Raw genomic sequence first — 18,366 nt, forward strand, 5'->3', positions numbered from 1 at the left:
CAAGATACAATAATGCCCCTTTCACTTACATTGTACACCATGCTCTGGACTCGCTGATAGTGGTTGATATGTATCTTTTGAATCTGTTTGGTTGCTAACACCACACTCTCACACATCTCTTGCTGGGTTAGGTTGGGGTTCTGCAAAGGAAACAAAATTAAATTAGCTGACTTCAACACAAGAGACATGATAAAAACATACAAAATACTTAGAGGAACTGATAGAGTGGACAGGGATAGGCTGTTTGAGAGGCAGAAAACAAGTACTCACGGACACAGCTAGAAGTAAAAGCCCACACAAGTCATAGGGATGTCAGGAAGTATTTCTTCTGTCTCAGAGTGGTCGAGAAGTGGAATGAACTTGACAAAAGAGCAAGTAAGATAAGAGCCCACAAGGCTAGGAGGGAGTGATTCTGGCAAGTGGCATGTCCAAGTGCTAGGACTAGACCCCTGCAACACACTGGTGAGTACATCTACCTTCATTATAGACTACTAAATTAATGAAAATATTGCACTGATAGTCAAACACCAAATTAATTATTATTTGCTGTTGGAGTTGTTGAGATGGTTTGGCAATTTAGATCGGATGGCAGAATAAGTTTACCAAGAGGCTGTATAAATCCTGTGTGGAAGGAAGAAGGGGCAAGAACAGTTGGAGAGGAGATATGTGAGAAATTGAGTGGCGGGGCTTTAGCATTTAGCAGATATGCACGAGCATAAAAAGCTCTTATTTTCCTGTGAAGTGCTCCTTGCTTTGATACCTCTGAATGTGCATGTAACTAATATTTAATTGTTGGAGATTCTGGACTAATCTTCTCAACCACTATCATCTTAGTGAAGGTTGTTGGTTAACACTTAGGATTCACATGTAGTTTACTCCACCTCCTCGCAAGAGCTATCATGTCATGCATTGTACAGTGGACCCCCGCATAACGATGGCATCACATAGCGATTATTTCGCATACCGCTTACTTTAATCGCAAAATTTTTGCCGCGCATACCGATTAAAAACCCGCTCACCGATTTTCGTCCGAGACGCGTCCAATGTGCGCCCTCAGCCAGCCTCACATGTGCCGCCCGTGCCATTGTTTACCAGCCAGCCTCCGCGCTAACATCCAAGCATACACTCGGAATATTTCGTATTATTACAGTGTTTTCGGTGCTGTTTCTGGAAAATAAGTGACCATGGGCCCCAAGAAAGCTTCTAGTGCCAACCGTACACCAATAAGGGTAAGAATACCCATTGAAATGAAGAAAGAGATCATTGATAAGTATGAAAGTGGAGTGCGTATCGCCGACCTAGTCAAGTTGTACAAGAAACCCCAATCAACCATCGCTACTATTGTGGGCACCAAAAAGACAATCAAGGAAGCTGTTCTTGCCAAAGGTTTAACTGTGTTTTCGAAACAAAGATCGCAAGTGATGGAAGATGTTGAGAGACTCTTATTGGTGTGGATAAATGAAAAACAGCTAGCAGGAGATAGCGTCTCTCAAGCGATCATATGTGAAAAGGCTAGGAAGTTGCATGACGATTTAATTAAAAAAATGCCTGCAACTAGTGATGATGTGAGTGAATTTAAGGCCAGCAAAGGTTGGTTTGAGAGATTTAAGAAGCGTAGTGGCATCCATAGTGTGATAAGGCATGGTGAGGCTGCCAGTTCGGACCACAAAGCGGCTGAAAAATATGTGCAGGAATTCAAGGAGAACATAGAAACTGAAGGACTGAAACCTGAACAAGTGTTTAATTGTGATGAAACAGGCCTGTTCTGGAAGAAAATGCCAAGCAGGACCTACATTACTCAGGAGGAAAAGGCACTCCCAGGACATAAGCCTATGAAAGACAGGCTTACTCTTCTCATGTGTGCCAATGCTACTGGTGATTGCAAAGTGAAGCCTTTATTAGTGTATCACTCTGAAACTCCCAGAGCATTCAGGCAAAAGAATGTCCTCAAGGATAATTTGTGTGTGCTGTGGAGGGCAAACAGTAAGGCATGGGTCACTAGGGAATTTTTCTATAACTGGTTACACCATGCATTTGCCCCCAATGTGAAAGATTACCTAACTGAAAAGAAATTAGAACTTAAGTGCCTCCTGGTGTTAGACAATGCCCCTGGTCATCCTACAGACGTGGCAGAGCGACTTTATGGGGACATGAGCTTCATTAAGGTGAAGTTTTTGCCTCCTAATACCACTCCTCTCCTGCAGCCCATGGACCAGCAGGTTATTTCCAACTTCAAGAAACTGTACACAAAAGCTCTGTTTGAAAGGTGCTTTGTAATGACCTCAGAAACTCAACTGACTCTAAGAGAGTTTTGGAGAGATCACTTTAATATCCTCAATTGTGTAAACCTTATAGGTAAGGCTTGGGAGGAAGTGACTAAGAGGACCTTGAACTCTGCTTGGAAGAAACTGTGGCCAGAATGTGTAGACAAAAGGGATTTTGAAGGGTTTGAGGCTAACCCTGAGAATCCTGTGCCAGTTGAGGAATCCATTGTGGCATTGGGAAAGTCCTTGGGGTTGGAGGTTAGTGGGGAGGATGTGGAAGAGTTGGTGGAGGAGGACAATGAAGAACTAACCACTGATGAGCTGATAGATCAACTTCAAGAGCAAGAGGCCAGACCTGGGGAAACTGGTTCAGAGGAGGGGAGAGAGAAATTGAAGAAGTTGCCTACTACAAAGATAAAGGAAATCTGTGCAAAGTGGCTTGAAGTGCAAACCTTCATGGATGAAAATCACCCTCACACAGCTATTGCAAGCCGTGTTGGCAACCTGTACACTGACAATGTTGTGAAACACTTTAGGGAAGTGATAAAGGAACGAGAGGTACAGGCCACTATGGACAGATATCTTGTGCGAAAGAAGTCCAGTGACTCTGAAGCTGGCCCTAGTGGCATTAAAAGAAGAAGGGAAGTAACCCCAGAAAAGGACTTGCTACCTCAAGTCCTAATGGAAGGGGATTCCCCTTCTAAACAGTAAGAAGATAATGCTCTCCCCTCCTCCCATCCCATCAATCATCACCAGATCTTCAATAAAAGTAAGTGTCATGTAAGTGTGCATGCCTTTTTCAGTTTGTGTGTATTAAAATTAATATTTCATGTGGTAAAAAAAATTTTTTTTTCATACTTTTGGGTGTCTTGCACGGATTAATTTTATTTCCATTATTTCTTATGGGGAAAATTCATTCACATAACGATTATTTCGCATAACAATTACCCCTCTTGCACGGATTAAAATCGTTAACCGGGGGTCCACTGTATATGCATTTAATCAACACTTTTTAACCACAAAATTTTTACACTGGAATCTGCTGGTGTTTCAGCTATGCACACTAAGTTTTTTCCTTTACCTTTACACAACCACTGCAATACAATGAAAATTTTTATATGAGGAGTTGCCAATCTAGGTATACGAGTACTGCAGTTGCCCACTCATCCCTCACTTAGATTTGAACAACTGCTGGATTACAGGTTGAGTGTTTCCCATACAAGATAATATTTGCTTGGCTGAAAGCACCTTGGTGAGGTGTCCACCTGGAGGTACAAATGCTGGATCACAGGTGGCAAAGATGTGCATCATCCTGGGATGGTACACATATGTGCACCAGAGAAACATGTCTGTTTACTCACTGAAAGTCAATCATGAGAACAGATGCAACATGAAATGCTTCCAAGGCTGTGGTCTAGGATAACAAATATAAAAGTAAAACCTGCTCAATGTTGTCTGTTGTACAGATAATTGCCAATTCTAGGCACAATGCAACAGAATGTCCATTACAACCACTTGTCTCTGTGTATGCCTATTTAACACTCACACAAGCCCATTCAATGCTCAGGCCCCTGAAACTCAAAGCCTTCTTTATCCCCTTCCTCCAATCATTCCTGTGATGACCACTATCCTCTTACTTCCACACGAGTCATACATCCTAGCACTCCAATACATAAAATATATCCAATACATACCCAAATCACCTAAACAACCTCTCCTCAGCCATCTGAATTATACCTTTGATAATCCTAAATCACCTTTTAATTTTAACATACTGAATTCTCTACATGATATTCATACCACATACAGCTCTTACATATGACATCGCTTCCTCTAGCCTTCTCACTCCAGTATTCAAAAGACATGCCTCACACCAATATGAAAAAGTTGAACCACTAGAATCTGGTACATTCCCTTTCTTTCCACAGATGCCTCAGCACAACACCCATTTTTTCCCCTTATCCATTCTATGGTTCACATCATCTTTCACTAAGAAGTTCGCCCCAAATATCTAAACATGCCCACTTACTCCATACTCCCTCCCTCCAATCTGATATTCCATCTATCAATACTTAAACTTTGTTGGTTACCATCATCACTTTGCTCTTTTCTATTTTCACTTATAATTTCTGACTACAGTCATGTGTAAAAATACTTTCTGTATGACATGGTATACAACTAAGTAAAATATATTACCAATAAAAGCTTGTCCTGCACATTGCCTTTACATGTACCCATACCTGTCAATCCCAGTATCAAGCTGGAGATGTGATTAGATGTATTATAAATTCTTTTGACCAACTCAGGTAGCCAGCTGATTCTTAAGAGCCTGTGCAGCTGGCAGCCCAGACAGGTGTGCAGAGAGAAAACAAAAGACTAATTGGGAGAAACTGATGAAGGCTATGCAACATGAGGTTTACTAACAGGTTTGGCTCCAAGAGCAGTTCATGAGCTCTGAGTACATAAATTTGTTATTATACAAAAACTGAAGTTTAAGAATAAGCAAATTTACCCACTAGGAGCAAGACAACTCACCTGAGCTTTAATTGTGTTAACAACTCCTTCAAAACTAAATGATGATAAAGAAAGTGATGGTAAATTAGCATTGGTCATCATAGCATTCCCTGTAACAGGCATCACACTATTTCGTTGTTGTTGAACCACTGAAAAACAAGGCACAATGTAGTATTAGGCACAATAATTTCTCTTATTAAATTGTTTTTTAATACTAATAAAGAAAAACAATGGAATTTGAAATAATTTCTGCATCTGCAATTTTCCAAGAAAACAGGCTCTGAAATTTTATGAAAATTTCTAAATTATCTGTGAATCAACAGTGTCATGCTGCCTCTAGTGTTTTTGTATAATGAGACATACAAAGGTATATCACATAATTTTAAGAATCTAAATATTCTTAAAAAAAAAAAAAAAAAAAAAAAAAATGATAGACAATGTTTTTCTAAAGTTAATGAAACCAAAAGTATGAAATTTTATGGAAAACTTACAGAATTATGCTCTCGCAAAGTTAGAAGTCTCAGCGAAGAGATAAGCAATCAGTAATTTCGCCAATTATACACGAAATAAAAAAATTGCAAATTTAAAAATATGGTCCCGAATAAACAATATAGACATTCCTGGCTCTAAAACAACATTTCCTCTGTTCATTAGTCATGTCCTCAGACCTCTCCTATATTACGCTTGCTCTCCATTTTGAATTTTAATTCGCACAAAACCTAGAAGATTTACTGTTATGGAGACTACTGCATTATTGTAATAATTGTATAAATAAAGTCAGTGCATTTGTGGACACACATTAGACCGACCAGCTAGACACATATTGGATGAATTATGTAACTTGTGTACTCCGGAATATTGGCAAAATCGGACACTTCCACTATTTTGAGCTCATTTCAAGCTACTTTCAGTCTTGAAACCAATCAACTTCATCTCTATTCCATTCTGTCAAATGAGATGAAGAAACAGAATACAACCATAAAACCACACAGCAAAGCTGCTATTTTAAGCCAAAATTGTGGTTGCAGTTTTTTCTCATTATGCACTGTCTGCTGCAGTATTTTTTTTTATATGGTGCACACTTACTGCATACACCTATTCTCTCATATCTAGGCCCAAATTTACTGTTCACAGCAATTACCTGAGTAGATTAGATTTTGCCACCGAAGTGGCTAGTTTATTGTGCACCCCATATCCATCCTGTGGACGGTAGCATGAGAGCATATGGATACACAAAAGGCCTAGGAATTAGGCCCCAATGGGTTAACAGGAATACATATGGATTTATATCTACATATCTATTATTATTATTATTTTTTATTTTTATTATTATCACACTGGCCGATTCCCACCAAGGCAGGGTGGCCCAAAAAAGAAAAACTTTCACCATCATTCACTCCATCACTGTCTTGCCAGAAGGGTGCTTTACACTACAGTTTTTAAACTGCAACATTAACACCCCTCCTTCAGAGTGCAGGCACTGTACTTCCCATCTCCAGGACTCAAGTCCGGCCTGCCGGTTTCCCTGAACCCCTTCATAAATGTTACTTTGCTCACACTCCAACAGCATGTCAAGTATTAAAAACCATTTGTCTCCATTCACTCCTACTAAACACGCTCACGCATGCCTGCTGGAAGTCCAAGCCCCTCGCACACAAAACCTCCTTTACCCCCTCTCTCCAACCTTTCCTAGGCCGACCCCTACCCCGCCTTCCTTCCACTACAGACTGATACACTCTTGAAGTTATTCTGTTTCGCTCCATTCTCTCTACATGTCCGAACCACCTCAACAACCCTTCCTCAGCCCTCTGGACAACAGTTTTGGTAATCCCGCACCTCCTCCTAACTTCCAAACTACGAATTCTCTGCATTATATTCACACCACACATTGCCCTCAGACATGACATCTCCACTGCCTCCAGTCTTCTCCTCGCTGCAACATTCATCACCCATGCTTCACACCCATATAAGAGCATTGGTAAAACTATACTCTCATACATTCCCCTCTTTGCCTCCAAGGACAAAGTTCTTTGTCTCCACAGACTCCTAAGTGCACCACTCACTCTTTTCCCCTCATCAATTCTATGATTCACCTCATCTTTCATAGACCCATCTGCTGACACGTCCACTCCCAAATATCTGAATACATTCACCTCCTCCATACTCTCTCCCTCCAATCTGATATTCAATCTTTCATCACCTAATCTTTTTGTTATCCTCATAACCTTACTCTTTCCTGTATTCACCTTTAATTTTCTTCTTTTGCACACCCTACCAAATTCATCCACCAATCTCTGCAACTTCTCTTCAGAATCTCCCAAGAGCACAGTGTCATCAGCAAAGAGCAGCTGTGACAACTCCCACTTTGTGTGTGATTCTTTATCTTTTAACTCCACGCCTCTTGCCAAGACCCTCGCATTTACTTCTCTTACAACCCCATCTATAAATATATTAAACAACCACGGTGACATCACACATCCTTGTCTAAGGCCTACTTTTACTGGGAAATAATTTCCCTCTTTCCTACATACTCTAACTTGAGCCTCACTATCCTCGTAAAAACTCTTCACTGCTTTCAGTAACCTACCTCCTACACCATACACTTGCAACATCTGCCACATTGCCCCCCTATCCACCCTGTCATACGCCTTTTCCAAATCCATAAATGCCACAAAGACCTCTTTAGCCTTATCTAAATACTGTTCACTTATATGTTTCACTGTAAACACCTGGTCCACACACCCCCTACCTTTCCTAAAGCCTCCTTGTTCATCTGCTATCCTATTCTCCGTCTTACTCTTAATTCTTTCAATAATAACTCTACCATACACTTTACCAGGTATACTCAGCAGACTTATCCCCCTATAATTTTTGCACTCTCTTTTATCCCCTTTGCCTTTATACAAAGGAACTATGCATGCTCTCTGCCAATCCCTAGGTACCTTACCCTCTTCCATACATTTATTAAATAATTGCACCAACCACTCCAAAACTATATCCCCACCTGCTTTTAACATTTCTATCTTTATCCCAGCAATCCCGGCTGCCTTACCCCCTTTCATTTTACCTACTGCCTCACGAACTTCCCCCACACTCACAACTGGCTCTTCCTCACTGTTACAAGCAAATTTAGGAAATTTGCTTAGTATATCTGGTATCTTATTTTCATTAATAAGATATCCTGACATGTCACAAAGGTTATTATACTGTCCATCTCTGTATTCCTCAATAAGTGGACAATTAAGCACATAGTGTTCAAGAGAGTGACCATATGCCTGACCACATAACTTATATTTAGTTTGATCATCATCTGTGTGTCTCCCACACTGCCAGAAGTACTTGTAACCAAGCCTAAGCTTGGCCACTACAACATCAGCCAGTCTGTTCACATTGCACGTTGCTCCATAAACATACTTATCTATGTTCATGTTATCATAGTGGGTTATAGATCTACTCAGGCTTCTAACTGCATTCCTATAACAATCATTTTCATTATTTACTTCTCTCCTAATATTATTCCTAATGCTAGACACAGTTATACCAAAGTTATATTCTACATTCTCCTTCTGGGTACTCTTCTTAGCTAACATATCAACTTTATCATGAAGGAGTAATCCAATGTGTGATGGGATCCATAGCAATTGTACATTAATTCCTTTGTCCCTAATTTTTGAGTATCTATACCTGGCTTCTCCAATGAGCATGTTGTTGGAGTCATTATATGAGTCAAGAGCCTTCAATGATGACAGAATCAGTATTGATGATGGAGTCAAGCTCAGTGTCATAGGTTAGCTTTAGCGCCATTAGGATTGCAAACAATTCAGTTTGCAGTGTAGACGCCCAGTTGTTAATTCTTATGCCTAACTCAACAAATTTATTATCGTTCTTAACTAGGGAGGTGGCAACAAGAGCAGATGCAGCCCTGCCAGAAGACTCCTGTTTAGATCCATCAGTGTATATAACTTGTGATAACTTATTACTACCAGCTAGGTGAGAAATTTCTTCTTGAGCAGTTGCTTTAACAAGTGTTAAATTTTAAGGAAGGGATTACCAGCAATGAGGTTCTTGGGAGGGACTTGCAGGTATGTGATATTAAATGAACACATCTTCCATGGAGGGGTGAAATGCTCTTGTTGCCTACAGTGATACAGTTCATGCAGGTTATAAAACTTAATGCAATTGCACATTTTCACAATCCATTTAGATCTGTGTGTATTTACCTCTAGACACTTGGTAAGATTCATTGTGACAGTGTCTGGTTCGTTTCTCAACATTCTAATACTGAGTACAGTGTTAATCTCAATAATCCTATCTCTGATACTAGAAATACCAAGCTCCTTCCTCATGTTAAGAGCTTTTGTAGATCTGGGACAGCCAAGAATAATCCTGAGAGCTTCATTTTGCATTAACTCCAAGGGTCGGAGAGAACTTTCTCTAGCTAATATCAACATGGGAGCAGCATAATCAATTAAGGACCTAACATAGGCTATGTACATCATTCTCACGATTCTCACATTAGCACCATAGTTGGGGTTGTAGCCAGCAACAGCTTTGAGAGCATTTGGCGTAGCTTTGCATTTCTTATTTAGTTGTGGTATAGTGGATTTGTTAAAGGGTACATCTACACCAAGATATCTGTAAGTTTTAACGTAGCTAATGATTTCACCCTGCAAGTAGATGGGTGGGGGATGTCATTTGCTTGTTAATATCTTTGTTTAAGAGGAAGATATTATGAGGCTTAGTCGATTACAAATTGCTTGAACTTCATTAAGAATGGTACTCATCTTCTTATGCCCTGTTGTATGGATCATATCATCAGCATAGCTTATAGCTATATGTTTAGGTGAGGCAGGTAGAGCATTTAGGAGAGCATTAATGAGAATATTAAATAGCATGGGACTAAGAACTCCTCCCTGCAGTATACCTAAAGACATTTCTTTAGACTCACTTCTGAAGCCTTGGTAAAGGACAGAGGATACTCTATTTGACAGGTATCCTATTATCCAGCAGATTAAGCTACCACCAATATTCATTTTGGCTAGTTCATGTAGTATAACGGTTCTGTTCGCAATATCAAATGCAGATTTTAGATCAAGAAAAGTGGTAAAACTAGTAGAGGTGTGTGAGGTGAGAAAGGTGGAAATACAGTTCTGCACACTTTTACCTTTCATGAACCCATAGAGGTAGGGGGAAAGTTGGTGTCTGATTCTGTAGTACAGTCTGTTAGTACAGTTTTACAAAGACAACTAGTTAAGGAGATCGGCCTAAATGTATCAGGCTGTTGGGGCTTAGGGATAGGCACAATGAGACTATTGGTCCAGGAAGTAAGAAGAACGCCCTCAATGTAACCGAGATTATACAGTGCCAACAAAGGGTTATCAGGCACGTGCCTTAGTTCTGAGAATATCATAGGTTATACCATCCTCTCCAGAAGCAGTTAATCGACCTTTAGTTAATGCATTATCTAATTCACACTCGGTAAAGAGGCAATCGCTCTCATCAATATTTTGGCTCATAAAATTAATCAGTTTCAACATTTCTTCAGAAGTACTCTCTAAATTTTTTCTAATATGAGATGGAAGGTTTTCATGTCTGGATGTTCTGGACCAGTCATTTATGAGGTCATTTGCTTTTTCAAGAGGAAAGGGATGAGCAACATTGCCAGTCTTTTTCCTGGCTATTTTATTTATACCTTTCCAAGCCAAACTTAAAGGGGTGGACCTATTTAATCCACTAACAAACTGTTCCCATTCCTGTTGCCTAAGTTCTTGCTTTCTATTCCTTGCATTTGTTAGTGCAGCTTGGAACGTTCTGAGAACATCTGGGGTTCTACATTCACGGTATGCTTTACCAATCCTCCTAGCTGCACGTGTTAGATTGCGTAGCTATGGATCATTATAGTATTTACATTGGTTTTTATTGTTATTTATAGTGGAGGGTCTTTGTTTTCTATTCCTGCCCACTTGATCTGTGAGAACACTCTCAATAGTGGTAATTAAATCATCATTAAATTTTTGTGTGCAATTACCTGAGTGAGCTGAGCTCATGGTATAATGGGACCGACCCACCCCAAAAGGGTTAATAATAAATGCCTTGTAAGATGAGCCAATTTCAGCACACTGTCCCTATAGTGTTTCTTTAGATATGACTAATGGTTTCAAGGGATTAATATGAACATTCATATAAAACAAAAAAAAAAAAGCACTATGAGCTGAATGTGATACCCCAGGCAAAGGAAGATGAAGGATCCATTTTAACATTCTCATGGTAGTTATCTATTTATAGTTACACGAGCAGAGGCCTATTCGTTGTCTGGTCTTTAGTACTTAAATCTGTCATACAACTCTTTACTACCACCTTTAGTGGTATTACTAGCACTTCTCTTTCTTTTTACAAAAGTGGGGGTTGGGGGGTCACAAAATTACTTAGGTTATTATATATAAAGGACACTAGGGAAAGATCACTCTGAATAAAAACACAATGGTTCCTTAATTCTTCTCCAACTAATCACCAGAATATAGCTACCAGTATATATTAAAAGAGACTTCTTTCCTCCTACACCCTCCCACCTCCATTAACCTGCCATGCTTGGGCAGTACTACATACATAATTATTAATATCAACAAAGAACCACATTCTTAATGCTAATAACTGTCTTATTACTCAGCAATGTGAGAGAGAGGGAGTGGAAAAGGCAGGGCAATATTATTAACTAGAATACAGACGTTCCTCAAGTTGCGAACAAGCTACAGTATTAATGGTAACTCATAAGTTGGCTGTTCAGAATTCAGAATTTAATTTTCCATAAAAATATATTTGAGAAATACATATTTTACCAATAACTTTTATTACATACTGTGCCTTTTCACTGGTAGGTAAAAGAAAAAAAATGCTCTTTTCATATGACCTAAGAAATATAATAATAATGAAAAGGGGAATCAACAGCAATATTCCTGCACTCAAGGCATGATGAAAAGATGTTTTCCAAGTTCAAAACAAAAAATAAAACAATGATGATATCAGCAAGCAAAGTTGCTGGGCTAATTCTTTACCCTGTGTCAACATATAATACAGGATATTTACAACTCTAACATGCAAAGTAGTTCAGGCACTCTCTAATTTTTTCACACTGGCTGTCTCCCTTCGAGGTAAGGTGATGAAAAAAGGGTAAAGGGGGATGGGGCACATTCACCATCATTCATTCAATAACAGTCTTGCCAAAAGTGTGCAGACATCACAGTTCAACACACAAATAACCCGCACATAAAAGAGAGAAGCTTACGACGACGTTTCGGTCCGACTTGGACCATTGACAAAGTCACACTAACCAGAAGTGGAGCAGGACGGCTATATATAGGCAGGAAGAGGTGGTGGTGGTGGTGGTAGTAGTACAAGAATGGTATATAATACCGCCAAGATGAAATTAAGACACATGCGCAACACCTGGGCATCCCTATCGTAGACGTTTCGCCATCCATCCAGCCACTGGATGGCGAAACGTCCACAACAAAGACAACCAGACACCGCACATGTGCCTATATATAGCCGTCCTGCTCCACTTCTGGTTAGTGTGACTTTGTCAATGGTCTAAGTCGGACCGAAACGTCGTCGTAAGCTTCTCTCTTTTATGTGCGGGTTATTTGTGTATCGTTCCAGTCACGGTATTGTGCCTTTTTTTGTTATTTATGGACCTCGCAGTTAAGCGTCATATTCTCTCCAACTTTTTTAATGTCCTTCCCTCTTTTAAACCCCTCTTTCGATCTTATGAGGCTGCTCTTATTGCTACCAGGCGTCGTAAGAATCAGCTTCGCTTCCTACGTGACTGTCTTGCTGAACAAGTTCTGCCCCCTTCCTTCTCCCACTTCCTGAAAACCAACCCACTGGGCACTCCCTTTCCTGATCATGCCTGTCTCCTACTTCAACAGCTCATTCTCTCTACTAAATCACAGGTTGAAGATGCCTTCTTTACTTTCCGTCAGCGTCAACGTGCTCTCTTTGCAGCTCTACCACAGGATCTCTGTAACCTTCTCTCTACCATTGCCTTTGACACTGCTCGCCTGAATACACAAATTCATTCTTTCAAACTAGAGAATAAACTTCAACGTCTCATCTCCGATAGCCCTTGGTCTAAATTCTCCCTCACTGACTGTGTTACTAACCTGTCTTCTGTCTCACTCTCTCAGTATGAGCTTGAACTTCTTGGTTTTGGCCTTTCCTCTGCCACTTCGCCTACTCCTCATGCTGGTATTTCCCTGATTAGCTCTTTTGATTCCTTTCGTCAATCTCGCTCCCGTAATCTTCCTGATTTGTCCACTTTCCGTGGTGCTCTCCTTCCTGCTCTTGTTAGTCTGTTTTCTAAGAATCACCACCTTCCACGCCGTTACCAACTTGCCCTTTCTTCTCTTAAATCCAACACTAACACTGTCATACTATCTTCTGACAAAGGTAATTCGGTAGTTATCCTTGATCGCAAGGATTACTTCCGTAAAGCTGATGTCTTGCTCTCTGACTCGCGTACCTACAATCCTCTCGTTTCCAACCCTCTTGATCGCATCAAGAGAACTTTCAACAAAAAACTAAGGACTCTCTCCGACCTCTGTCCTCCTGACTTTGACCTTGTTCAACGGTTTCGTGTCATCTGTCCCTCTCTTCCCTATTTCTATGGCCTTCCCAAAACTCATAAACCTGATATTCCGCTTCGTCCTATCATATCCTCTAGAGGCTCTGTCTCTTATTCTCTTGCTTCTTGGTTGGCCAAAACCCTCACTCCCTTTCTTGGTACTTTTTCTCCTGCCCACCTCCGTCACTCTCAAGACTTCATTGAACGGGTTCGCTCTCTCCCAACCTGTAAGATGCTTAGTCTTGACGTTGAGTCCCTCTTCACCAATGTCCCTCTTGATGATGTCCTTGATTTCCTTAGAGAGAAGGCCCATGAAGGGTTTCTTCATCTCCCTATACCTACTGATGTCTTTCTTGATCTTATCCGCCTCTGTGTGGACTAACTCCTTTTCCTTCCAAGGGAAATATCATTCTCAAACCTTCGGTGTCGCTATGGGCTCTCCTCTCTCTCCTGTCCTTGCTAATCTTTACATGGAGTACTTCGAGACTGTTCTTCCTACCCTCGATGTGCAACCTTCACTCTGGCTCCGCTATGTGGATGACATCTTTGCTCTGTGGCCTCATGACTCCAGTCTCTTCCAACCTTTTCTTGAAGCTCTAATAATCTTGCCCCTTCCATTAAGTTTAAAGCTGAATGGGAATCTAATTCCTTGCTTCCTTTCCTTGATGTCCATGTCCACCACTCAGATACAGGTTTTTCCTTTTCCGTTTACCGAAAACCTATGCACAGTGGCATGTACATTCACTACTTTTCCTATCATGCTTCCCCTGTCAAGAAAAGTGTTCTTATCTCCCTCTTTCTCCGTGCCCTCCGGATCTGTGATCCTCAGTTCCTTCCAGCAGAAATTTCCACTCTTCATAATTCGTTTTCCCGTCTTGGCTACCCTTCCCATTTCATAGACTCTGCCCTCTCACGTGCTAAATGCAATTTCTTCTCTCCCAAACTCTCTACTCCTGGGAACTCTTCTATCCTCTGCCTTCCCTACATTTCCAGTCTTTCTAATCTCAACAATTCTCTCTGTCCCTTAGACATCAAGCTTACCTTCCGCCAGACTAACACTCTTCGCACTAATCTCGTTCATACCTCTCCTCCCTCTACAGTTGTTCCTGGTGTCTACTCTATTTCTTGCTCCTCCTGTCCTCTTCAATACTTCGGAGAATCTGGTCGATCTCTTTCTGACAGATTTAAGGAGCATAAAAATAGTGTTAGGCTTGCCGACACTAACAATGCTCTTTTCTGTCATGTCAGAGATCATAGCCATCCTATTGACTGGTCTTCTGCTAAAACTGTCTTCCCTACTTCCAACTCGAACAGTCGCCGTCTTTTTCTTCTTCTCCCTCTTCCCCTTTCCTCTTTCCTTTTCTCCTCTGGGTTCTCTTTCTCTCTTCTGCCTCGTGTTTCCGTTCCTTCTTCATTTATTTCCCACTTCCCCTTTCACGCACCTCTGTGCGCTTGCTCTCCCTCAGTGGGCACCTAGCTCTCTTGCAGTGCTCCCCTTCCTTTGTTTTTGACTGGCTCGTCCTCCTTATTTCCCACTTCTAACACTACCACTACCTCTTCTACTACTACTACTACTACTGATGAAATTAAGACACATGTGCGGCATCTGGTTGTCTTTGTTGTGGACGTTTCGCCATCCAGTGGCTGGCTGGATGGCGAAACGTCTACGATAGGGATGCCCGGGTGTTGCGCATGTGTCTTAATTTCATCTTGTAGGTATTATATACCATTTTTGTACTACTACTACCACCACCACCACCACCTCTTCCTGCCTATATATAGCCGTCCTGCTCCACTTCTGGTTAGTGTGACTTTGTCAATGGTCCAAGTCGGACTGAAATGTCGTCGTAAGCTTCTCTCTTTTATGTGCGGGTTATTTGTGTATCGTTCCAGTCACGGTATTGTGCCTTTTTTTTGTTATCACAGTTCAATCTGCAACACCTCCACTCGTCCATCAGAGTGCAGGCACTGTACTTCTCACTTCCAAGACTCAAATGTGGATTGTCATTCATAAGATCATATTTCAAATATCTTTCATATGCATCTCTTTAATAAGAGTCATTGTTAATAACTCAAGGAGAGTATGCATAATGAACAATATTATCTAATATGCATATTTAAGAGACAGTAGTTGTCAATCTCTCAAATTACTGTCAACCTCTCTGATGCTCTACACCCTCACATTCTGCGAGCTCCTGGAACTGCAAGTCTCTGATTACATTAGTGCATGACTGGCGAGTCAAGCACCTGGAATCTCAAGGTCTTGTCAGGTATAATGCAATTTACTATGAAAGTGGCTTCCAATACAAAAGGAGTCTTTTTCTGGAGCCTTTTAATACTATAATTAGTGTTATAGTAAACTAGTGTTATATAAATTCAAGTTAGGGTGTGTAGGAGAGGGAGATTACTTTCCAGTAAAAGTAGGTCTTAGACAGGGATGTGAAATGTCACCATGGTTTTTTTTTTTTTATTAACACATCGGCCATTTCCCACCAGGCAGGGTGGCCTGAAAAAGAAAAACTTTCATCATTCACTCCATCACTGTCTTGCCAAAGGTGTGGTTACACTACAGTTATAAAACTGCAACATTCACACCCCTCCTTCAGAGTGCAAGCACTGTACTTCCCATCTCAAGGACACTCAAGTCCACCTGCCAGTTTCCCTTAATCTCTCTATAAATGTTACCTTGTCCACACTCCAACAGCACGTCAAGTCCTAAAAGCTATTTGTCTCCATTTGTTCCTATCTAACATGTTCACGCATACTTGCTTAAATTCAAAACCCCTCACCCCCTCCCTCCAACCTTTCCTAGGCAGACCCCTAGACTTGAGTCCTCGAGATAGAACCTCATGGCCAGAGCGCTAAAAAAAAATTCTTTTAGAATATTTTACAGCATGTAGTAAAAAAAAAATCTTATGTATCCCATATATCTGAAAATTTATTACTTACTAAAGCCTTTTTTTTCATTTTCGTAGTCTTCCCAAGCAGCTTTACGCTCTTCTTCTGAAAGTTCTTCACTTGTTTGATTTTCCAAGAGAGAGTCATGTTCATGATAATCAACAATCCACTGCTTATGTCGTTTCAACATCTCAGCTAGGAGCCGATCCTGAAAATGATTTAAGTGTTAAAATGCGAGGTACTTCAAAGCATTATAAATGAAATCAGAGTTGTCATGTGTACTAGCAAAAAAATAGACTGGAGAGACAGCAGGTGGAACAGTAGTGTGGAGAGACAGTAGGTGGAACAGTAGTGTGGAGAGACAGTAGGTGGAACAGTAGTGTGGAGAGACAGTAGGTGGAACAGTAGTGGAGAGACAGCAGGTGGAACAGTAGTGTGGAGAGACAGTAGGTGGAACAGTAGTGGAGAGACAGTAGGTGGAACAGTAGTGTGGAGAGATAGTAGGTGGAACAGTAGTGGAGAGACAGTAGGTGGAACAGTAGTGTGGAGAGACAGTAGGTGGAACAGTAGTGGAGAGACAGCAGGTGGAACAGTAGTGTGGAGAGACAGTAGGTGGAACAGTAGTGGAGAGACAGCAGGTGGAACAGTAGTGTGGAGAGAGAGCAGGTGGAACAGTAGTGTGGAGAGACAGCAGGTGGAACAGTAGTGTGGAGAGACAGTAGGTGGAACAGTAGTGGAGAGACAGCAGGTGGAACAGTAGTGTGGAGAGACAGTAGGTGGAACAGTAGTGTGGAGAGACAGCAGGTGGAACAGTAGTGTGGAGAGACAGCAGGTGGAACAGTAGTGTGGAGAGACAGCAGGTGGAACAGTAGTGTGGAGAGAGAACAGGTGGAACAGTAATTCCACCTGTTGTCTCTTCACACTTTTTTTTCAATAACTGAAAGGCTCTTTCACCCTCCATTCATAAATGGCTGGATACAGTAATACTTTTTATAACATGGTTCTAAACAGTTTATAATTTACATTTTTTTTGTTTCTAACAAGTCGGCCGTCTCTCACTGAGGCAGGGCGACCCAAAAAGAAAGAAAAAATCCCCCAAAAGAAAATACTTTCATCATCATTCAACACTTTCACCTCACTCACACATAATCACTGTTTTTTTGCAGAGGTGCTCAGAATACAACAGTTTAGAAACATATACGTATAAAGATACACAACATATCCCTCCAAACTGCCAATATCCCAAACCCCTCCTTTAATTTACATGTTTTTAACAATTACAGGAGGGCCCCACTTTACGGCGATTCTCTAAGATGGACATTTCAAATTAAAGTAGGACCCCCATATCTGTGGAGGATACAGTCCATGACCTACTGTGAATACCCGAAACCACGGATAGTAGTGAACCATATGTACAAGTCGGTTTTTGTTTACATCCAGTTGATAAATTACACAGTAATTGGAGAATTAGCACTTTTTCAATAATAAGAAGCACATCACGGCTTCTCCCAGGCTTTGAATAACCACCACCATCACAACTTTTGTGCTCTGGTTCCATTATAAGGCAAATTTAAGGGTTATTTTCGAGCCGTGGCAAACAGAAGATAACTTAAACTGCAGAAACTAGAACTGTGGATACAGAGGTCCTACTGTATAACCAAAAATTCATTTATACGGCTCTCTGATTTGCTATTATGGTATCTGCATGCCACAGTTTACATCATTCATGAGCTCTGCTTCTTTCGATTATGTCTGAAAACTTTCCAAAATTTCAAGTGTTTTAAAGTTATTACATATTTTATATATACTCTGAGAACTGTACTTACGTGTACCTGTACCTAAACAAGCTTACACACTATGCTGGAATGCAGGTACACATTAAAATCACCACGAGTGTCTCACTAGAGTTGAAGACGCAATAAGCACAATACTATTACTACTACTACTACTACTAATAATAATAATAATAATAATAATCACGCAGGGTGCTTTCAGTGTCATATTACATTACTATAGACGTTTTCATTATCCATCAACGATATTTTTTAAAAATTATACAAGAGACATGCT

The 18,366-nt window shown here is 40.7% G+C and overlaps 1 protein-coding gene across 2 annotated transcripts in view; it reads right to left on the bottom strand.

Annotated features, from left to right (window-relative positions):
* Positions 1 to 18,366, bottom strand: part of LOC128690773 (transcriptional regulator ATRX homolog) — a gene marked incomplete at its 5' end in the record, with an annotated part of 99,914 nt that overhangs the window by 22,936 nt on the left and 58,612 nt on the right. For both annotated transcript variants that reach the window (XM_070088395.1, XM_070088393.1), the window contains 3 exon segments: positions 30 to 140; positions 4,800 to 4,927; positions 16,348 to 16,504. In XM_070088395.1, coding sequence (XP_069944496.1) covers positions 30 to 140; positions 4,800 to 4,927; positions 16,348 to 16,504 — 396 coding nt within the window.

Source organism: Cherax quadricarinatus, chromosome 24 (genome assembly GCF_038502225.1).
Source record: "Cherax quadricarinatus isolate ZL_2023a chromosome 24, ASM3850222v1, whole genome shotgun sequence".
NCBI lineage: Eukaryota > Metazoa > Arthropoda > Malacostraca > Decapoda > Parastacidae > Cherax > Cherax quadricarinatus.